The 22,620-nt window shown below is 43.3% G+C and overlaps 2 protein-coding genes across 5 annotated transcripts; both read left to right on the top strand.

Annotated features, from left to right (window-relative positions):
- Nucleotides 1-238: 238 nt before the first annotated feature.
- Nucleotides 239-4,743, top strand: LOC110528907 (receptor expression-enhancing protein 6). 2 transcript variants are annotated; one of them, XM_021611091.3, is made up of 6 exons: nt 239-469; nt 562-712; nt 2,917-3,010; nt 3,143-3,281; nt 3,364-3,532; nt 3,881-4,743. In XM_021611091.3, exons 2-6 carry the CDS (start codon nt 595-597, stop codon nt 3,916-3,918), a joined length of 558 nt encoding a protein of 185 aa, XP_021466766.2. In that variant the 5' UTR covers nt 239-469; nt 562-594; the 3' UTR covers nt 3,919-4,743. The 2 variants fall into 2 exon arrangements, with proteins under 2 accessions (XP_021466766.2, XP_021466767.2); XM_021611092.3 differs by having other exon boundaries at nt 242-712.
- Nucleotides 4,744-9,048: 4,305 nt separating this feature from the next.
- Nucleotides 9,049-21,860, top strand: LOC110528906 (DIRAS family, GTP-binding RAS-like 1b). 3 transcript variants are annotated; one of them, XM_036982759.2, is made up of 5 exons: nt 9,049-9,602; nt 14,366-14,514; nt 14,948-15,118; nt 15,430-15,534; nt 15,810-21,860. In XM_036982759.2, exons 2-5 carry the CDS (start codon nt 14,377-14,379, stop codon nt 15,990-15,992), a joined length of 597 nt encoding a protein of 198 aa, XP_036838654.1. In that variant the 5' UTR covers nt 9,049-9,602; nt 14,366-14,376; the 3' UTR covers nt 15,993-21,860. The 3 variants fall into 3 exon arrangements, with proteins under 3 accessions (XP_036838654.1, XP_036838653.1, XP_090098409.1); XM_036982758.2 differs by having other exon boundaries at nt 9,058-9,602; nt 14,362-14,514; XM_090242283.1 differs by lacking the exon at nt 9,049-9,602 and having other exon boundaries at nt 14,509-14,563.
- Nucleotides 21,861-22,620: the final 760 nt, after the last annotated feature.

A 22,620-nucleotide genomic window follows, 5' to 3' on the forward strand; every position in this document is an offset into this window, starting at 1 on the left:
TAGATAGATGTACAATGACTAGGGCCCTGTGTTTTGGACAATCATGTCACATGACCTGTATTTTAACCTTTGTTTAAAGCTTTTTCATCAAACTGTCCCCTTTTCTTTTTATGCCAGATAGTCCAGCACCATCCTCAAACAATTTATTTCATTTTTGGTCTAATTCTTATTTTTGGAAAAAGCTTCAAATAAATGTTCAAATCTAGGTCACATGACATAGTCCAAAATACATGACCCTAGCAATAACAGAAAAGTATAAAAGTCACCACTCACCAGATAATAGGAGCATAATGGTTAACTGGACTTTACTGCCGGCAATAAAAATGGAATTTCATCACCTGTTGCTTCAACTAGTTGGCAACAAAGTCGTTTTCTGATTGGTTGTACCTTAATAAAACTCGTCCCTCTCGCTCGTTGCTTCGCCTGGAATCATATTCCCAACAGTTTGTAGGCGCGCACTAATAATTCGGTGTGTAAATTATTTCATATGTTTAAAGTTTGAACGTTTTTCGCTTGTTAAAAATTGACCGTGACATTTTGGTTGGATTTGTGTTTGTGTAGGCTAAGCATCAACAACACGGCGCCACTACAACAATGTTTGCCCAACTTCATAACCGCTATGAGGCTTTGTTGAATAAAAATAACTTTGTGACAGATCTCCTAGCAACGGTGGAGGAGAAAACTGGGATAAAGAAGAAATATATCGCTTCAGGTAATAGTTTATATTAAATCCACTTGCAATGTAGGACTTTGCCAGTTGCTTGATTTATAATGCTGCTCTGTCAATGTTGAAACATTGTAACTTCACCCGCTAGTCTAGCCGCTAGTTGACACTTTCTCGTTTTGCAACGTTGGCTGGTTTGGCAAGGTCAGCACATATGACCGTTAATGTGACATGTCAGCAAAACAACTAACTAACCAACCAACCTACCAGCAACCGTTGTAGCTGATAAACGGTAACGGAAACTAGCCCAGTTAGGCCTAACACAAACAAACTACAGAAGACGAACGGTGTCACCAGACCAAATATTGTTTTAACGTGACTTGATGACCATATAGGCCTAGGCTGCCAACAAAATGATTTTTCGACACTCATTTGAAATAGCGAAGGTCAGAGAGGCCTAGACTACAGCCTAGACTACAATCCACTGTTAGTGGTCGATTTTAGCCGCTTCTAATGTCTAGCTAGCAGCTGGTCCCTAGCCAAGGGGTGTATATGTACCTCCTACAGAAATACCAACTGCTATGTTGAGATGGTAGATTTTAAGGTGACCTGCTGTCTTCAGTTGAGTTGGGCTCCTTCAGAGGTTGTGCCTGTCTGTTTGTGCCGTAATGCCTACTCATTCACTGACATTGTTGACATTGACAAGAGCACGAACAGATCTGAGACTAGGCTAGTTCTGTTATGTTGTCCTTTTAGGTGTTATTGACACAAGGTCTGCCAGTACTGATGTTAATGGAACTGTCCCGAGAGCAACAACATACTTTTACATTGGGCAGTGATGGACTTTCTGTTTACTACTGAACTAACTGGACCTAATATGCAAAAAAATAGTGTGTGTGTCAATATACCTTAGAGGTGTGTGCACCTGTGTCTGGTCAGGTATGAAGTGAAATTCTCTATTGCCTATGAGCGTTCAGGAGCTTAGAGGAGAAGTTTCCGGTAGGCTATACTATGTAGTTTAGCTCTTCTGGAGAAGGAACCCCAGCCCATTAGTCTTCCATCAACGTCAGAGAGGGACTGTCTGCACTACCGCTGCCTGTGGAGGGACTCTGATCACATCACCACCATTCAGACGTTGTCAACTGGGCAACCTAAGCTGTTGGGTGGAGGAAGGGGAAGGCACTGGCTAGTCACTAAATTAATGATGCCTAGGACTATTGTCATGTCCAAACTAGGGCTCAGGGAAATTCCCAAGGTTGACAGGTCTGCCTATGTAACCCTCTTTACTCTGCTACTTGGTGTGGCTTTACTCTGCGGCTTGGCTTTACTCTGCGACTTGGCTACTTCAAGCAGCATGGCAATGAAGGACTCTTATAGCAAGGTATTCAAACAGCCTCTCTTCTGTTTTTCCTGTTATGGGGAATGGGTTTTTGATGTCTGTAGCGTCCCGGTCCGTATGTGGGGAGTGGCAGCATGTTTGTGGATGACCAACACTGGATCCACTCCAAATCAGGAATTTAACAAAACACCATTGACACATTTTAGATTAATTTCAATGTGCCCCTTCGTTGCTTTTCCAAATCATAGTTTTGTGACCATATATAGCCTTCTGCCCATAACTGACACTGGTCATCAGTCTTAAAGATCATGAGGTGTATTGATTTTTGGTTAGATTGGTGTATTGTACTATAACTGATGTGACAACCTGCAGAGGAAAAGCCTGGTGCCATAGGTCTAAATGATTTCCCTATGCAAACAGGCGCTAAACCAAACAAAAGCCGTTTTCCTGCTTGCTAGGGTTACAATAGCAGGCAGCAGCTGCTTGTCTCCTTATCTCTGTCCAGCTCTAAAACTCAGATTGAGCCTAGTTTTTTTTACATGGGAATCCATTGTACGTTCGTTGACTGAAATGTTTGAAGTGTTCATTTGACAGACCGTGACGTTCACGGCTGTAGGTTAATGTAGTTGCTAGTTTGTTGGTTTAGGTTAGAGTGGACCAGTATCTGTGGAATCTCACTTCTGTTCCATGGTTCATATTCCACATGGTTACACTAGGTGTCTTATGTACATCAACGTTGAATTTGTCAATGTCAGCGTTTTAATTGTTTCACATGACGCCTTGTCCTGTTTATTCATCCAACATCCTGCTCATTCATCCAACATCCTGCTCTAACACACAGACGTTTCATTATATGAAGATTTGAAATGTTTCCAGATTGACTGATATCTGGTATGAATCTCTCTGTCTCTAGGTGTGCTCTCTCTGATCAGTTTGTATCTGTTGTTTGGCTATGGAGCCTCTCTCCTCTGTAACCTGATTGGCTTTGTCTACCCAGCGTACCTCTCGTAAGTAGCACCTCAAAACATATCTAAGAAGTGGTGTTGTGATGCTCACATCATATGCTCCAGGTGAAGGGTTAAACATTATTTATTTAAATTATTTATTTCCATTCATCACTTTTCCTGTTGTCCAATCAGAATCAAGGCCATAGAGAGTAAGAAGAAAGAGGATGACACTCAGTGGTTGACCTACTGGGTGGTCTACGGATTCTTCAGTATTGCAGAGGCTTTCTCTGACATCTTCCTCTCCTGGTTCCCCTTCTACTATGCTGGCAAGGTACTTGTGTGTAACACTCAATAAACAGGAGGCCAAAAGAACATCATCATAGAATCTCTCTCTCAATCCCCCTTTCCTACAGTGTTTGTTCCTGGTGTGGTGTATGGCTCCGGTGACGTGGAACGGTTCTGCTATTCTCTACTACCGTGTGGTCCGTCCCGTGTTCCTCAGACACCAGGCCACCCTGGACAGTGTCGTCAACAACCTGAGTGATAAGGCCAAGAACATGGCTGACACTGTCACTAAAGAAGGTGAGGCACAGACACACAAGTTAGATTTATATTGTGGAAATGACATTCCCAGCGCCCGACACCTCAGTTTTCCCCCCCAACATAGCCGAGGCAAATTAATACTGTTAGCGTAATGGTCACCCATGGCTCGTTCAAATGTAAAGTGATTGCACGTTGAGCTAAAAAATGATCTGTGAGAATCTGACTGCTTCAGAAAAGGCATCTGAAGCAGTCGGACTGCTCCGAACTCTAATTCACATGTCAAGTACGATACTTAGTTATCCCGCATCTCAGCAATGTAAATCTAGCTGTACACACATGGTCACCAGAGCTGTCAGTCAAACTAATAACTCATGTTTTTCTCTCCAGCTGTCAACCAGGCCCTCAAGAATGACAAGAACCAGTGACAGACCGATGTATGACCACAAGCCTCAGACACCTCGACTACACTAAACACACAGAACCACATCATGTGTAATGTCCCATGATGAAGGAAGGTAATGGATCCTGTCATGTGATCAGTTGCCGGTGACCACCCTGCAGCAAACAGAAAAGGGAAAAGGCATTTTCTGCTTTCTAGTCTGTCTTTTTAAGTCGCATGTATCAATCTTATGAGATTCCGATAATCCAGGCATTGTAGCATCTGATAATCTGCACAGCATGACTGTTTTTAAAGACTGGTTGGAATGCAACCAGAAGCTTCGGGTAGCCACTACACAATCCATCTGACCTCTAAACAATGTGAATGTCTTCATGTAATCTGTAGCCTACTGCCAGGAAACCCATGTGTGTAGACGTCTGTGAATCAGCGGACTCTCTCTCGACGGAGCCATGTTGACTTCACAAATCCACCCGTAGCCTATTCCCCTTTGACCTACCCCAGCACTAACACACCAGATTCAATAAATCAGATGGTGGGTTAGTGCTGGGCTAGAACAAAAATGTCCCTATATTAATGGATTGGGAAACATGGTACCAGTAGGGCTAATGGAAGTGTCTAGGGAGTAGATGCTAAGGGGTATGTTTGGATGGAGCTGTTCTGAGCTGGGTCATTTCCTACAAGGTAGCCATGTTATTTCAGTCTCTTGTAATTAGTGCATACAGTAGCATGTCTCCACAATGTCTGCAGATCTGTGCCAAAGATGTTTACTCCATCACCCTGCCGGAACAAAATGAATATTTATGTATGTAAACTGAACTTCTCATCTTTAATAAATCAAACTGTAACTTGTGTGCCGTTTGTACTTTGTTCACGCTTTTCCTCAACTGGAGTCCGTTACACCGTGCCTTTCTCAGTTCTTTACGAATTCTGAAATATGAATTTATTTCAGACTATTTAGGAAAGATGGCTAACACATTGATCCTACTTTGTCATACACCCTATGTTATCAATTGAACTACCACGGAGAAAGGAAAACCAGCAGTACTGCATATGTCAAGGCTGGAGTGGAATAGCCCTGCACCAAGATGTTGAGTTGACCTGTGCACAGTACATTTACTGGTATACAGGAAGTTAAATCATTCGGGGGGCGTTTCGGTGAACGCTCAGGAGTCTGAATGGGATGGCTCTTGTGTCCATGCTGGGAGTGTCATGTCTGACTAAACTGACAGACTGATAATGGCCACACACACACACTGCCACAGGGACTGTGGTGTTTTCTCTGTTTTGTGTAGTAATGTGGGAACCTGGCAAGTCTAAATGCACTTCCTTTAATCAAACCGTAGAGGCCAGACTGGGGGTGATAGACATGCAATGCTCTGCTAACTCATCCTGTACTCTCTCTCCCTTCCTCCCTGAGGCTTTTCTCCCCAGCTGTTCCCTTACTCTGGAGACTGCCTTTGCTGTCCATGCACACGTGTGTGTGTGTGTGTGTGTGTGTGTGGTCTTGAGATTCCCTGGGGGACTGTGGTGTGTAGGCCTTGCAGTACTCTAATTCACTGACGGAGGGAGACAAACACTCTTTACAGGTAGTACAGGCTTTAGTTCCAGCGCTGGTCCTGGGGAGATACAGATCAAATCACTATTTATTTAAAGTGCATTTAAACATGTCTTAATACACTTTACAATCCAAATTATAATGTAAAACAAATGGCAAAGAAATCAGAAACAAACTGCAGGCATACAGAGTATACATTGACACAACATGAAGTGGCAAGCTAGAGTAGGCTACAGGGAAATACATGGGGTTAAGACAGCAGTAAAACAGGGAGTTCAACAGGGTAGGAGTGCCAGCCATGAGAAATGGTGGAGTGATCGCAGGGTAGGACATTGGAGTGGATGGATCGGAGGGGTCTGGTGGGCGGGTCAGTGTGTGGACTGGTGGTTAGATCCTGGCCCATTGCATTTTATGTCTGTATCCTTGCTTCCCTAACTTTCTGCCTCTCTCACCATCCCCCGCTTAGGCTCACAGACTGGTGGCCACCTAAGCGGGGGATGGTGAGAGAGGCAGAAAGTTAGGGAAGCAAGGATAGACATAACATGCTAAAATGTACAGGATTCAAAGTTTTAGTTCCAGTCCTGGTGACCTGGTCCTGGGGTGCTGCAAACACCACACACTCCATTAGAGGTCGACCGATTATGATTTTTCAACACCGATATCGATTATTGGAGGACCAGAAAAAGCTGATGCCGATTTAAAAAAAATATATATATATTTGAAATAATGACAATTACAACAATACTGAATGAACACTTAATATAATACATCAAAATCAATTTAGCCTCAGGATGAAACATGTCAAATTTGGTTTAAATAATGCAAAAACAAAGTTTTGGAGAAGAAAGTAAAAGTGCAATATGTGCCATGTAAGAAAGCTAACGTTTAAGTTCCTTGCTCAGAACATGAGAACATATGAAAGCTGGTTGTTCCTTTTAAGATGAGTCTTCAATATTTCCAGGTAAGAGGTTTTAGGTTATTACAGGAATTATAGGACTATTTCTCTCTATACCATTTGTATTTCATATACCTTTGACTACTGGATGTTCTTATAGGCACTTTAGTATTGCCAGTGTAACAGTATAGCTCCCATCCCTCTCCTCTCCCCTACCTGGGCTCGAACCAGGAACACGTCAACAACAGCCACCCTCAAAGCAGCGTTACCCATGCAGAGCAAGGGGAACAACTACTCCAAGTCTCAGAGCGAGTGACGTTTGAAACGCTATTAGCAGCACCCCGCTAACTAGCTCTCCCTTTCACATCGGTTACACCAGCCTCATCTTGGGAGTTGATAGGCTTGAAGTCATAAACAGCGCAATGCTTGAAGCACAGTGACGTCCTGCTGGCAAAACGCACGAAAGTGCTGTTTGAATGAATGCTTACGAGCCTGCTGGTGCCTACCACCGCTCAGTCAGACTGCTCTATCAAGTCATAGACTTAATTATAACATAACACACAGAAATACGAGCCTTAGGTCATTAATATGGTCAAATCCGGAAACTCATTTAGAAAACAAAACGTTTATTCTTTCAGTGAAATACGGAACCATTCCGGATGGCATCCCTAAGTCTAAATATTGCTGTTACATTGCACAACCTTCAATGTTATGTCATAATTACGTAAAATTCTGGCAAATTAGTTCGCAATGAGCCAGGCGGCCCAAACTGTTGCATATACCCTGACTCTGCATGCAATGAACTCGAGAAGTGACACAATTTCACCTGGTTAATATTGCCTGCTAACCTTTCTTTTACCTAAATATGCAGGTTTAAAAATATATACTTCTGTGTATTGATTTTAAGAAAGGCATTGATGTTTATGGTTAGGGACACATTGGAGCAACGACAGTCCTTTTTCGCGAATGCGCACCGCATCGATTATATGCAACGCAGGACACGCTAGATAAACTAGTAATATCATCAACCATATGTAGTTATAACTAGTGATTATGATTGATTGATTGTTTTTTGTAATGGATGATCTTCATCAGATGACACTCATAGGACATCATGTTACACAATACATGTATGTTTTGTTCGATAATGTGCATATTTATATCCAAAAATCTCAGTTTACATTGGCACCTTACGTGCAGTAATGTTTTGATTCCAAAACATCAAGTGATTTTGCAGAAATACTCATAAGCATAGACAAAATATAAAAGTGCTATTCACAGAATTAAAGATAGACTTCTTCTAAAAATTCAACCGCTGTGTCAGATTTCAAAAAAACTTTACGGAAAAAGCATAATCTGAGAACGGCGCTCAGAACCCAAAACAGCCAGAGGAATATCCGCCATTTTGGAATCAACAAAGTTAGAAACAACACCATAAATATTCACTTACCTTTGATGATCTTCATCAGAAGGCCCTCCCAGGAATCCCAGTTCGACAATAAATGACTGATTTGTTCCATAAAGTTTCATCATTTATGTCCAAATTGCCACTTGTTGTTAGCGTGTTCAGTCCAGTAATCCATCTTCATCCAGACAAAAACTTGGAAAGTTCCATACAGTCCTTTAGAAACATGTCAAACGATGTACGGAATCGATCTTTAGGATGTTTTTAACATAAAACATCAATAATGTTCCAACCGGAGAATGCCTTCAGAAAAGCACTGGAACGAGAGGTAACTCTGTCGGGAGCGCGCGTCATGAGACCAAGGCTCTCTGCCAGACCATTGACTCAAAGAGGTCTCATGAGCCCCTCCTTTATAGTAGAATCCTCAAACCAGTTTCTAAAGACGGTTGACATCTAGTGGAAGCCGTAGGAAGTGCAACTTTATCCATATCTCAATGTGTATTCGGTAGGCCAAGCTTTGAAAAGCTACAAACCTCAGATGTCCCACTTCCTGGGTGAATTTTTCTCAGGTTTTCCCCTGCCATATGAGTTCTGTTATACTCAAAGACATCATTCAAACACTTTTAGAAACGTCAGAGTGTTTTCTATCCAATACTAATAATAATATGCATATATTAGCATCTGGGACAGTGTAGGAGGCAGTTCACTCTGGGCACGCTATTCATCCAAAAGTGAAAATGCTGCCCCCTATCCCAAAAAGGTTAAATAAAGTTGTAAAATAAATAAATAATAATAAATAAATAAAATCAAAATTGGCAAAATTGGCGTCCAAAAATATAAATTTCCGATTGTTATGAAAACTTGAAATCGGCCCTAATTAATCGGCCATTCCGATTAATCGGTCGACCTCTACACTCCATGCCAATGTCCACTCAGAATGTGATTATTTTAATTTTTTATGCCAAGATGGCATAATAGGATCTACATTTGAAAAAGTTTACTGAACTTTGTGTATGGCTGTGGATGACTGGACCCTACCCAAGCAGTTGGCGCCAAAGGACTATTGGGTAACAGTTGAATGGGCTGTGGTTTAAGCATCAACCTCTTTAGCTGGCACCTGAAAGCCTTTAATAACGATACCCAAATCTGACAGCTGACTTTAATTTGAAACTGTGCCTTTAGCAAATAAAAAAGCAATAGGCCTTTATGGTTAGGTCTGATCATGCAGTAGGCTTAGCGACCATTTTTGTTTAACCACAAAATATAAGCTATAGGCTATAAATAAGTGGAGATCATCTTCAGCACCCCTACTTCCTGCGGCTATGGAGGGACATTGGGATGCAGCTAGAAGGGTCCTTTTCTACAGTTTACTGCCAAAACATATTTAGCTGTTAATTCGGCAATCTGACTAAAGTATGACTTCACTTGATATGCTGAAATAAAAACTCGGTAATTCACGAAACCGTGCCTGTCCTGCGTTTTCAGTCGCTAAAACGTTAGGCCTATCTGTGCGTTTCTGTGTGTGTATGAGTGTAGTGTGATGACGCGATGATCCGCAAGCCATAGAGGGATCGATGGAGACTGGTATAGATGGAGACATACCGATAGAGGGAGGGAAGAAAGACATCGTGGCACTAGAACTGTAGTGTATGGGAATATCAAGTAGAGAGAGAAAGAGATAAATATAGCTTCAACAACGAGAGAGATAGTGAGAGAGAGAACACGGGCTGTGAATTCGCGGACGACATGAGATTTCTACATGAATAGTATAAAATGCTTTAAAACTCAGCGTTTTGCCTTACAAACGTGTTGTCAGACGACAGCCACTAAAACAGGACTACACATCAAGTTCAGGTATGTAACACTTAACCAGATCCATCTTTTGACAAATCCGTTAGTCTATGTCAGTAAGAGAATGTTGATATTGTGTGGCGTTGCTTCTCTTGGACGGTTACGCACGCGATTCTTGCCTTGGTAAATATGGGGCAGCAGTTTTTTGATTGCAAACCGTTCATGTTATTTCTACCATATGTTAAAATTCATCTGTACATGTATGTTGCTGTTACTGCGTCATAAACGGTGTGAATTATCGTCAGGAATGCGCGAGAGGGAGAGAGTATGATATTCTATGCAGGGATCTAACATGTCTCGTTTTGAGAATTTGGAGGATGTGATGCGCCTGTGAAATTATGCCACCAAAGCGAGATGGCGTTTCTTCTTCCTGTGGTATTTTATGAATGAAAGGGGCAGAGTAGGTTAGCCTGTGATGTCGTATTCTAGACCCACTGACAACAAACGAGGTCGTTTTTAACTCTTACTTTCCCTATAGCATACCCTGTTTCAAGCCCGCGGTGGACATGCATTATTACACACACACACACACACACACACACACACACACACACACACACACACACACACACACACACACACACACACACACACACACACACACACACACACACACAGTAGGCTACATTCCACCAACATGATGGCAACGTGACTCACAGTCTGACTAACAGTAAGCCAATGCTAAACCATTTTTAATCGCTTCATATTTTCAGGGGGTCCATCTGGACAGTGTATGCTTGCCCGATTAACGTTATGTGTGCTGTTTATGGCAGGCTTTCTTCCATGACTATCCTTGCTGTAAGAGTGTGTGTGTGTGTGTGTGTGTGTGTGTTTGTTTGTTTGTTCCCGGTCCTTGTGTTTGTTTGGGTTCATAGTAGGAGGGAGAAAGGAGGAGAGGGGGAGGGATGACAGTAATTCCAGTGATTAAGCTTTGTAGTGTAGCAGATGGTAGTAAATAGAGATTGGACCATGGCTGCGTGTGTGTAGGTGGGTGTTGGAGGAAATGTGTGTGTCATCTTCCATGCCCACGTTATGGTTGCATCATAACCGTTTGTGGACTGAGCTATGATGAGTGGACACATCAGAGTTAGGGTTAGTAATTGTCCTTACTACTGTCCTTTCTAGCATGGAGATATGGTGACCAGCAAGGGCCTGAATTACTGATGTCCTTTCTAGCATGGGGATATGGTGACCAACAAGGGCCTGATTTACTGATGTCCTTTCTAGCATGGGGATATGGTGACCAACAAGGGCCTGAATTACTGATGTCCTTTCTAGCATGGGGATATGGTGACCAACAAGGGCCTGAATTACTGATGTCCTTTCTAGCATGGGGATATGGTGACCAGCAAGGGCCTGAATTACTGATGTCCTTTCTAGCATGGGGATATGGTGACCAGCAATGGCCTGAATTACTGATGTCCTTTCTAGCATGGGGATATGGTGACCAGCAAGGGCCTGAATTACTGAGGTCCTTTCTAGCATGGGGATATGGTGACCAGCAAGGGCCTGAATTACTGATGTCCTTTCTAGCATGGGGATATGGTGACCAGCAAGGGCCTGAATTACTGAGGTCCTTTCTAGCATGGGGATATGGTGACCAACAAGGGCCTGAGTTTCTGATGTCCTTTCTAGCATGGGGATATGGTGACCAACAAGGGCCTGAGTTTCTGATGTCCTTTCTAGCATGGGGATATGGTGACCAACAAGGGCCTGAGTTTCTGATGTCCTTTCTAGCATGGGGATATGGTGACCAGCAAGGGCCTGAGTTTCTGATGTCCTTTCTAAGAATGGCACATGAGTGTCCTGAAAGTATAATAAACACGTTTTTATGAGTGGCACCTATTTCCTTTAATGTTCATGTGATTTTTGGCTGCACCTCGGCTCACCTCGGCTGGTTGAAGTGCTGTCTCTGTTCCTTTCTTGCTGTCTGTCTGTCTGCTCCTGTCCTGCGGTCTGTCTGTCCACTCCTCTCCTGCTGTCTGTCTGTCTGCTCCTCTCCTGCTGTCTGTCTGTCCACTCCTCTCCTGCTGTCTGTCTGTCTGCTCCTCTCCTGCTGTCTGTCTGTCCACTCCTCTCCTGCTGTCTGTCTGTCTGCTCCTCTCCTGCTGTCTGTCTGTCTGCTTCTCTCCTGCATGTCCCCCAGATACTGACCAGCAGGAGCATGGATTGTGTATGTCAGGATCAGCATAGTCTACTATCCTACACTGTGTGTGTGTGTGTGTGTGTGTGAAGGAGGCATGCTGCTAAGCTAAGACCTGGGAATTGGGTCAATGCAGACAGTCCAGAAAACAGAGAGGTTAAGCTCAATGATTAGCTGCTAAGCCTAGACCCCTGTAGAGCAATCTGTAACACACACACATGCATAAACACGCTTACAGTCGGGCAAAAAAGTATTTAGTCAACCACCAATTGTGCAAGTTTTCCCACTTAAAAAGATGAGAGAGGCCTGTAATTTTCATCATAGGTACACTTCAACTATGACAGACAAAATGGAAATAAAATCCAGAAAATCACATTGTAGGATTTTTAATGAATTTATTTGCAAATTATGGTGGAAAATAAGTATTTGGTCAATAACAAAAGTTTATCTCAATACTTTGTTATATACCCTTTGTTGGCAATGACAGAGGTCAAACGTTTTCTGTAAGTCTTCACAAGGTTTTCACACACTGTTGCTGGTATTTTGGCCCTTTCCTCCATTAATACAGGTAACGAGTGGAGGACAGAGGAGCCTCTTAAAGAAGAAGTTACAGGTCTGTGAGAGCCAGAAATCTTGCTTGTTTGTAGGTGACCAAATACTTATTTTCCACCATAATTTGCAAATAAATTCATTAAAAATCCTACAATGTGATTTTCTGGATTTTTTTTCCTCATTTTGTCTGTCATAGTTGAAGTGTACCTATGATGAAAATTACAGGCGTCTCTCATCTTTTTAAGTGGGAGAACTTGCACAATTGGTGGCTGACTAAATACTTTTTTGCCCCACTGTATATACATACACACACGCACACTAAGCCCATCTTAATGTCGGAGAAATCTGTTGAATTGATGGAATGAAGGGATTGTTGTCTAGAACTAGGATGAAGACAGGTTAAGAAGTGGTTTTAAATGTTCTACAAACAAAGCTTTCTAATTTGAAATATATATATGTGGGACACCAAGATTTTAATGCTCATTTCCTCTGTTTGCATCACTCTCCATCACACCCATAGACAGTCAGTCTCTCAGGAAGCTAACCACTGAGACTGTCAGGCACACACACACGGGAGAAGATGAGAGGAGAGATGAGGAGAAGAGAGAGATGGACAAATGCTGAGTAGAGGAGTATTGGTCTGTGCCAAAGTGATCTCCTAATGTAGAGTTGGCTGGGCTGGTCCAGGCTGGTCCAGATGCATTTACACCATTCATTCATTAAAGCACTCTATCCTTCCATCTCTATTCATCAGAGAAGGGGAGGAAAGAAAGATGGTCAGAGTGAGACAGTCCCATTTGGTAAGAGTGTCATCAATCTCTGTGCCCTAGTGTCAAGGACGGAAGTGTGTGTGTGTGTGTGTGTGTGTGTGTGTGCGCGCGTGTGGTGTGTGTGCACGCACGGACACCTTTAGACTGAAATTCCCACATTGGTCCATAAATATTAGTATGTCTGCACGTAGTGGTGTTGTTCTAGATTGAAGTGGGATTGTAATTCCAGTGTTGTCATTTGGTGTTAGAGGTCCTTATAACAGGGTTTTGCCCCAGAGCTGTTCAATAATACATGCGCACACACACACACACACTGCCAAGAATACAGAATAGTATTTGAGGAATAGGTTCAAATACAGAAAGATGAGTTGTGGTAAGTTAACGGTAGTTCAAAGCTTTTGTTTCATCAAGGATACCCCCTTGTCAGTACATGTGTCTGTCTCCACCTGGGGTCAGTACATGTGTCTGTCTCTACCTGGAGTCAGTACATGTGTCTGTCTCTACCTGGAGTCAGTACATGTGCCTGTCTCTACCTGGAGTCAGTACATGTGTCTGTCTCTACCTGGAGTCAGTACATGTGCCTGTCTCTACCTGGAGTCAGTACATGTGTCTGTCTCTACCTGGAGTCAGTACATGTGTCTGTCTCTACCTGGGGTCAGTACATGTGTCTGTCTCTACCTGGGGTCAGTACATGTGTCTGTCTCTACCTGGAGTCAGTACATGTGTCTGTCTCTACCTGGAGTCAGTACATGTGTCTGTCTCTACCTGGAGTCAGTACATGTGTCTGTCTCTACCTGGGGTCAGTACATGTGTCTGTCTCTACATGGAGTCAGTACATGTGTCTGTCTCCACCTGGGGTCAGTACATGTGTCTGTCTCTACCTGGAGTCAGTACATGTGTCTGTCTCTACCTGGAGTCAGTGCATGTGTCTGTCTCTACCTGGAGTCAGTACATGTGTCTGTCTCTACCTGAAGTCAGTACATGTGTATGTCTCTACCTGGAGTCAGTACATGTGTCTGTCTCTACCTGGAGTCAGTACATGTGTCTGTCTCTACCTGGGGTCAGTACATGTGTCTGTCTCTACCTGGAGTCAGTACATGTGTCTGTCTCTACCTGGAGTCAGTACATGTGTCTGTCTCTACCTGGGGTCAGTACATGTGTCTGTCTCTACCTGGGGTCAGTACATGTGGCTGTCTCTACCTGGGGTCAGTACATACAGTACATAACTCTCTCTCTCTCTCTCTCTCTCTCTCTTCTCTCTCTCTTCTCTCTCTCTTGTTTTAATACCTGTGCCCAGGCAGTAGGGGGCAGCATGCCTGAGCAGAGTAATGACTACAGGGTGGTGGTGTTTGGAGCGGGGGGAGTGGGGAAGAGCTCCCTGGTCCTACGCTTCGTTAAAGGCACCTTCAGGGACACCTATATTCCCACTGTGGAGGACACCTATCGACAGGTGAGACAGGGACACCTATATCCCCACTGTGGAGGACACCTATCGACAGGTGAGACAGGGAGAGGAGGAGGAGGAGAGGAAGGAAGACCGAGGCTGCATCTGGAACACCCTAATCCCTCTTTAGTCCACTACTTTGACCATGGCCTGAACATAGTGCACTTCAGAGAATAGGGTGCCGTTTCAGACAAAACGATGCATTGACAGGTAATCAGGGATGGGCAGTAGGCCAACTGCTTTATCTGATGTATAGACGTAATGACCATATATATTGTGTCCAGAGGGCTATTTTATCCACTGATCTGATGCACCAAGTCAAATGATACAACTTAGTGATCAAAAGAGCCTTGAGTATAAGCAATGTTGTTTTTCAATGAATGATCATGTATTATCCTAATGATACTAATTGTGTGTGTATGTTTGTGTGTGTCTACAGGTGATCAGCTGTGATAAGAGTGTGTGTACGCTCCAGATAACTGATACAACAGGCAGTCACCAGTTCCCTGCCATGCAGAGGCTGTCCATATCTAAAGGACATGCCTTCATACTGGTCTACTCTGTAACCAGCAAACAGTCACTGGAGGAACTCAAACCTATCTACCAACAGGTAGGTGTGTGTGTGTGTGTGTGTGTGTGTGTGTGTGTGTGTGTGTGTGTGTGTTTGTGTGTGTGTGTGTGTGTGTGTGTGTGTGTGTGTTTGTGTGTTTGTGTGTGTGTGTGTGTGTGTGTGTTTGTGTGTGTGTGTGTGTGTGTGTGTGTGTGTGTGTGTGTGTGTGTGTGTGTGTTTGTGTGTTTGTGTGTGTGTGTGTGTGTGTGTGTGTGTGTGTGTGTGTGTGTGTGTGTGTGTGTGTGTGTGTGTGTGTGTGTGTGTGACTGTGTGGGTGACTATGTGTTGTAATCTCTCCTTGTGTTCTCCAGGTGATAGCCATAAAGGGGAACATAGAGGCCATCCCCATCATGTTGGTGGGCAACAAGAGTGATGAGACCCAGAGAGAGGTGGAGACTAAAGATGGAGAGGCACAGGTCTGTAACGTAAACAAACAAACAAAAATCTGACCTGGGTTCAGTAGAACTACATAATGTCAAATACTTTAAAATATCGATTCAGTTTGGAATAGTGACAAAAGTGCAAACCCCAAGTTAAATAAATCCCACCTCAAAGTAGTTGATTTGTATATTTTACCCAGGTCTGGTATTGTCGGGCCGATTACTGTAAAGCAAATTCCCGTTCTACTTTCTCCTGTTAATAACAATAATAAAATGAATCCTATTAATAATCCTACTGTGTGGTCTTCAAGGCGACCACGTGGAAGTGTGCGTTCATGGAGACGTCAGCTAAGACCAACCACAACGTGACCGAGCTGTTCCAGGAGCTGCTCAACCTGGACAAGAAGAGAAACATGAGTCTCAACATCGACGGGAAACGGTCCGGAAAACAGTCCAGAGCTGAGAGACTGAAGGGAAAATGTAGTGTCATGTAGAGGAGAGGAGAGGAGAGAGGGAGGGAGGAAGGAAGGGAGGTAACAAGGAAGACAGAAAGTGTGAGGATAGAAGAGAAGGAATGGGAGAGGGAGAGAAAGAGAAGAGAGTGAAGAGACCTCAGGATCACTGGTGGGTTCTATACCTCTCCCTCTCAGTATCCTCCTCTCTCATCTCCTGTCTGCCTGAGCAGGGTCCTAAACATCCATACAGTCCCACTGTAGTGAAAAGATTTGGGGGGGGTAGTCTGAACACGACTCGAACCCGCAACCCTGCATCTGTCAGCATCAGTCCAACACCTCAGCCATTACGCCGTGAGGTCCCAACCTCTTGGCGAGGTCACTAGATGTTACACTAGGGACACTCCAACATAATGTACATATCCTATGTATACATGGCCTCCCTCCCTAGCACATCTGAAAGATACAGACAGTATACCCCCTAACCGTCTCTGTCATCATGCAAAATGGAGAATCCTCTTAACTCCTCATTCAAAATGGCTTCTAAATCATTACTTGAACTGGAGAAACGTTGAACTTGTGCCATCAACAATCCCTCTAAGACTTTAGCTCAGTGTTAAAACAAGGGAAGGGCAGTGGTTCACGTCTGACTTGGAATCCGAGGAAAGGGAACCTGGGAAAGAAAGATGTGGTAGTTGGAGTGAAATGTTAAGAAGTCTACCTGGGACACTTGGTAGTTGGAGTGAAATGTTAAGAAGTCTGCCTGGGACACTTGATAGTTGGAGTGAAATGTTAAGAAGTCTACCTGGGACACTTGGTAGTTGGAGTGAAATGTTAAGAAGTCTGCCTGGGACACTTGGTAGTTGGAGTGAAATGTTAAGAAGTCTACCTGGGACACTTGGTAGTTGGAGTGAAATGTTAAGAAGTCTGCCTGGGACACTTGGTAGTTGGAGTGAAATGTTAAGAAGTCTGCCTGGGACACTTGGTAGTTGGAGTGAAATGTTAAGAAGTCTGCCTGGGACACTTGGTAGTTGGAGTGAAATGTTAAGAAGTCTGCCTGGGACACTTGGTAGTTGGAGTGAAATGTTAAGAAGTCTACCTGGGACACTTGGTAGTTGGAGTGAAATGTTAAGAAGTCTGCCTGGGACACTTGGTAGTTGGAGTGAAATGTTAAGAAGTCTGCCTGGGACACTTGGTAGTTGGAGTGAAATGTTAAGAAGTCTGCCTGGGACACTTGGTAGTTGGAGTGAAATGTTAAGAAGTCTGCCTGGGACACTTGGTAGTTGGAGTGAAATGTTAAGAAGTCTGCCTGGGACACTTGGTAGTTGGAGTGAAATGTTAAGAAGTCTGCCTGGGACACTTGGTAGTTGGAGTGAAATGTTAAGAAGTCTGCCTGGGACACTTGGTAGTTGGAGTGAAATGTTAAGAAGTCTGCCTGGGACACTTGGTAGTTGGAGTGAAATGTTAAGAAGTCTGCCTGGGACACTTGGTAGTTGGAGTGAAATGTTAAGAAGTCTGCCTGGGACACTTGGTAGTTGGAGTGAAATGTTAAGAAGTCTGCCTGGGACACTTGGTAGTTGGAGTGAAATGTTAAGAAGTCTGCCTGGGACACTTGGTAGTTGGAGTGAAATGTTAAGAAGTCTGCCTGGGACACTTGGTAGTTGGAGTGAAATGTTAAGAAGTCTGCCTGGGACACTTGGTAGTTGGACTGAAATGTTAAGAAGTCTGCCTGGGACACTTGGTAGTTGGAGTGAAATGTTAAGAAGTCTGCCTGGGACACTTGGTAGTTGGAGTGAAATGTTAAGAAGTCTGCCTGGGACACTTGGTAGTTGGAGTGAAATGTTAAGAAGTCTGCCTGGGACACTTGGTAGTTGGAGTGAAATGTTAAGAAGTCTGCCTGGGACACTTGGTAGTTGGAGTGAAATGTTAAGAAGTCTGCCTGGGACACTTGGTAGTTGGACTGAAATGTTAAGAAGTCTGCCTGGGACACTTGGTAGTTGGAGTGAAATGTTAAGAAGTCTGCCTGGGACACTTGGTAGTTGGAGTGAAATGTTAAGAAGTCTGCCTGGGACACTTGGTAGTTGGAGTGAAATGTTAAGAAGTCTGCCTGGGACACTTGGTAGTTGGAGTGAAATGTTAAGAAGTCTGCCTGGGACACTTGGTAGTTGGAGTGAAATGTTAAGAAGTCTGCCTGGGACACTTGGTAGTTGGAGTGAAATGTTAAGAAGTCTGCCTGGGACACTTGGTAGTTGGACTTTGGTTGGATGGACGATGGAGTGGACTTGGAACATGTGAAGAGGTATTAGAAAAGGTGGTTGTGGGATTTGGACTGGGAATACTGTGGGATTTGGACTGGGAATACTGTGGGATTTGGACTGGGAATACTGTGGGATTTGGACTGGGAATACTGTGGGATTTGGACTGGGAATACTGTGGGATTTGGACTGGGAATACTGTGGGATTTGGACTGGGAATACTGTGGGATTTGGACTGGGAATATTGCGGATGATGTCGCTGGGAATGTTTGCGTCGGTTGGCTTTGGCCCTTGTTGTTTCATGTGAGGAGCCTTTCTGTTGGCTTTGTGTTTCCCATGCCAAGCAGCTGAATCCTCTTCGTACACAGAGGAGCACAGAGAGGATGGAGTGACGACTCTACTCGACGGAGGGAAGACACTCGATTAGTTTTATGCCATGCAAATACCATCACATTGCACTTAATGTCACACATACACACAAATATAAATGCACACGCACACGTTTTTTGGAGACCAGTGGTCATTCACCTTGTGTATTCCTACATAGTATGTACATGAAAAAGGAGTGATATTATTATGTAAATGTCATTATATTATTGTCCCAAACACCTCTATTGGTTTATGTAAAGCAATAAGGTTGTTTGTCAAAGTACAGAATATATCCTCCAGGTGGAAGTTGCCCCTAACCCGCAGATCTAGGATCAGCTTACTCCCCAAATCATAACTTTAACCATTAGGGGGGAATGCAAAACTGATCTTAGATCAGCATTTATGGACAAAGTCATCCTACTTCTTACTATACAGGAGAGCTAAAAGCACAATCATTTGATTGACGTTGTGTTTTTGTTTTACCATGTTTCCGTTATCTATCTTGCAGAATAAATAACTGTCAATATATTTTGGACAGAGGTGGAGGAAGGAGGGAGCAGCTCTCCTGTAGTTATTATTCCAGGTGACTTGTAATGTGTACAGTATTTAAACGTGTGTGAAGGTCACCATAAGGCTGTGAATTTGGTTATATAGCACGGTATTGTAACGAAACAGACAAAAAGGTTAAGTTTGCATCTCAAATGGCACCCTGTTCCCTATATAGTGCACTACTTTTTTTTATGCTCTGATCTAAAGTACTTCACTAGTAATTCACTATATAGGGTACTATTTAGAACACACTATGTGAGGGAACCCAGATCTAAACTGTCTTTCTGGAATAACACCGTTGGACCCAAAGAAGTAGAAAACACCCCTTCATATCTCTCTCTAATAAAGAAGCACGGAATTGATTCGAGTTTCAACCAGGGATTGGAGTTCATTTTCAATTCAGAATATTCATGGGAATTCTGTTCATGAAAGGAAAAATCTGTCATTGAAAAACAATGGGAAAATTGAATAGACTGAATTAGAACGAGAAAGGTCCCCATCCCCGGTGGCCACTGTGTATAGGGTATTGAGAAGGTACGTTGTGTTGCTATGTGCTGTGTTATACTTATGGCCCAAATTTTTTCCTGACCTCATGCCCTGACCAGGAAACCGCTGATCCCCAGTTGTATGCTATAGCTAAGGCTCAGGGTTGTTCCTTTTCAGATCACATGCTCAGGAAAAGGTCCTGGATCTGATTAGAAAACTGTGTTATAGTGCAGTATTACACTAGAACTATAATAAAGTATACAGTCATCTATTATTCAGATCAGATTGACCCACATTTTAGTGAATTATGTGGAACGTTCTACATCAAATAGTATTAAACTAGTATGGTGTGTGTGTGTGTGTGTGTGTGTGTGTGTGTGTGTGTGTGTGTGTGTGTGTGTGTGTGTGTGTGTGTGTACAGTGCACTCAACAGTGTTAGTTTAAATCAGCACAGACACCTTTACCCCATCCTCCCACAATATTCAGTGTGTGTGTTAATGCGGTTTTATGAAGTGTCTGTCAGAGGTTCCCTGTGGAGATGACCCACACGTTCTGCATGAGTCAGACTGCTGAGGCTCATGCACACACAAACACACATACTGTACACAGTACACACACACATAAATACACAGGCAATACCAAGCAGACAGAGAGCAGTCCTCTGTGCCACAGAAACCTCATTATCTGCGTGTCTCATGCGGCACCCTATCCCCTGATGTGATTCTGGTCAAAAGTAGTGCACTACATAGGGAGTAGGGTGTCGTGAGGTTTGCACATTGTCTCTTTTTCTGCACTGCTGTGTCACCCTGTAACCTGTCTGTTGTACTCTTCCTATTACCCCTCCCCTTCACTCCACATCTGTATATAGCTGTAAATAGCTATTCGAGTTATATAGCTGGAGGTGGATATAGAGTCTATAGAGGATTTAGGAACTTTAGGGAATGGTGACATCATGGCCCCCTTTGCCCTCTTCATACGATTGTGGGTAGTGTGGTTCTCTTAGGAGTGAAAAGATAAAGCTGCCAACTGTGATTCCACAGAACATTATTATAATCAGAGAAGGGGTGGGCCCTGAGGAAGATCTCTCACCTCATTGGTTGAACACCTGGGGGATTGGCCAAAGCCCAAATGGGCAGAGTCCTCCAGAAATGAACCAATGAGAGGGTTTCTTTTTTCGCGTGTGTAGTTTAGTGTGCTGGATCCTGTCTTGAGATCCACACACAAAACTAGACTTTCCTCACAAATATATCAATAACATGATTTACGTGAAAGTCTGATTTTAGGAATGGGTTCAGAGAGCATTCCTATAATGACTCAGGAATGGACAAAGAGGCTGCTGTATGGCTGAATAAAAACCAAGATCGAAACACACAGAACAGAGCTGATATGATTCTAGAATAGATTATACAAGCCAGATAGTTGTGTCTGTTCTACGTAGTTTCTACCTGAAATAGCCCCTACAGCCTTTCACTGATGTGTGTTATCAGAAAGTCATGTTGCTGGAAACTGGGTACTGGTCATGTTGCAGAAGAGAAGTGGCACAAAGGACTATGGGAAGAGTAGTTCATTGAGTGTAGTTAATCAGAAACATGTTCTATAAACTCAAGCCTACCAAGGACACAGTTTGGAATTTTTGCATCACCCCAGATCATACTATCAGCCCAGAAACAACTCCTTGCCCCTAGAAGTTCAAATATCTGAAGGGACTGGATAGGGGACAGGGATAACTATTAGGCTTTGGGGAACTTCCGCCATATTGTTTACACTTGTCTGCTCTGCCAAACACAAAACGTGGAAGTGCCTCAAAGTTGTTTCTGGACCGGGCCTCTGAGGGGTGCAATGACTTCTGGGTAGTGTAGTTCTACTAACCTCCATCTCTGTCCTTCCCTCCCTGCATGGCCCCAATAAGTGTTCCTCCCAGCCAGCATGTGAACCAATAAGGACGCAAACTGTGAAATTAACATATTTCTATTTTATTATTATAATTCTTCTGCATTAATAATGGCTTTGGTTTGAAAAGTGTAACTGTTTTTAATCTCTTATTGATAATGATCATGTATAGACATTTTATTATTTTATTTTTAATATAGTTATTATTATAATTATTCTAGCTATTTATTCTAGCAATAGTCTTCCTACTATAATGTACTGTGGCAATGCATCCTAACTATAAGATATAAGATATGTATATGAAGAAATTATCATATCGAATCTGCAAAAGGATTTTCCTAATAAAAACAACAGTTAAGAATCTGCCTCTTGTGTGATATTTCCTTTCACAATGTGTGTGAAATGACAGAAAGATGACCTGAAGACTCCCGAAGACTACTGTTAGCTCCTATATTGAACACCTAGGATTTTGCTTAGTGGGCTGACATGGTCTTGCATGGTATAGATCAAGGTTTCCCAAACCCGGTCCCTGGCCCCCCCATGAGTGCACTTTTTGTTTTTTGTCCCAGCACTACACAGCTGATTCAAATAGTCAAAGCTTGATGATGAGCTGGTTATTTGAATCAGCTGTGTAGTGCTTGGGCAAAACCCAAAATGTGCACCTTGGGGGTGTATAGGACCGAGTATAGGATACTCTGGTAGATAACCGGGTTAGATACTAGGTCGGTTACGTGGACTGATGGGGCACTCAAGACAACTCGGAACTAGTAAATCTCCGACCTCCAACGTCCAATTTTGGTGAGCTCTGAATGGGACAAATAATTTGGAAAGATCATCCAACTCGGAATTACAAGTCAGAAATTTCGGCATCATCCTAGAGCCCCGACAGCTCTGACCTGAAGATCACTAACATCACGATTTTTCCCAATCGGAGCTTGTTTCTTTTCAGAGATCCCAGTTGTCTTGAACGCACCATGACAACAGCTCGCAGCCTCATACTGTGTCATACTGTTCTCCACTCCCTGACAGCCTGCCTGCAAAGCAAAGCACGGTCTCTCTTCCTCTATCTGCTTGAGGATTCTTCACCCAATATGGTTGCTATGGCGACTCAGTGACGGCGA

Source organism: Oncorhynchus mykiss, chromosome 7, assembly GCF_057628025.1.
Source record: "Oncorhynchus mykiss isolate SJ-2025 chromosome 7, ASM5762802v1, whole genome shotgun sequence".
Classification (NCBI taxonomy): domain Eukaryota; kingdom Metazoa; phylum Chordata; class Actinopteri; order Salmoniformes; family Salmonidae; genus Oncorhynchus; species Oncorhynchus mykiss.

Coding starts and splice junctions, on each gene's coding strand:
- LOC110528906 (XM_036982759.2), top strand. CDS start 14,377: ATGCCTGAGCAGAGTAATGACTACAGGGTGGTGGTGTTTGGAGCGGGG. Junction 15,119..15,429: donor TCAAACCTATCTACCAACAG/GTAGGTGTGTGT, acceptor TGTGTTCTCCAG/GTGATAGCCATAAAGGGGAA. Junction 15,535..15,809: donor CTAAAGATGGAGAGGCACAG/GTCTGTAACGTA, acceptor GTGGTCTTCAAG/GCGACCACGTGGAAGTGTGC.
- LOC110528907 (XM_021611091.3), top strand. CDS start 595: ATGTTTGCCCAACTTCATAACCGCTATGAGGCTTTGTTGAATAAAAAT. Junction 3,011..3,142: donor GTCTACCCAGCGTACCTCTC/GTAAGTAGCACC, acceptor TTGTCCAATCAG/AATCAAGGCCATAGAGAGTA. Junction 3,282..3,363: donor CCTTCTACTATGCTGGCAAG/GTACTTGTGTGT, acceptor CCTTTCCTACAG/TGTTTGTTCCTGGTGTGGTG.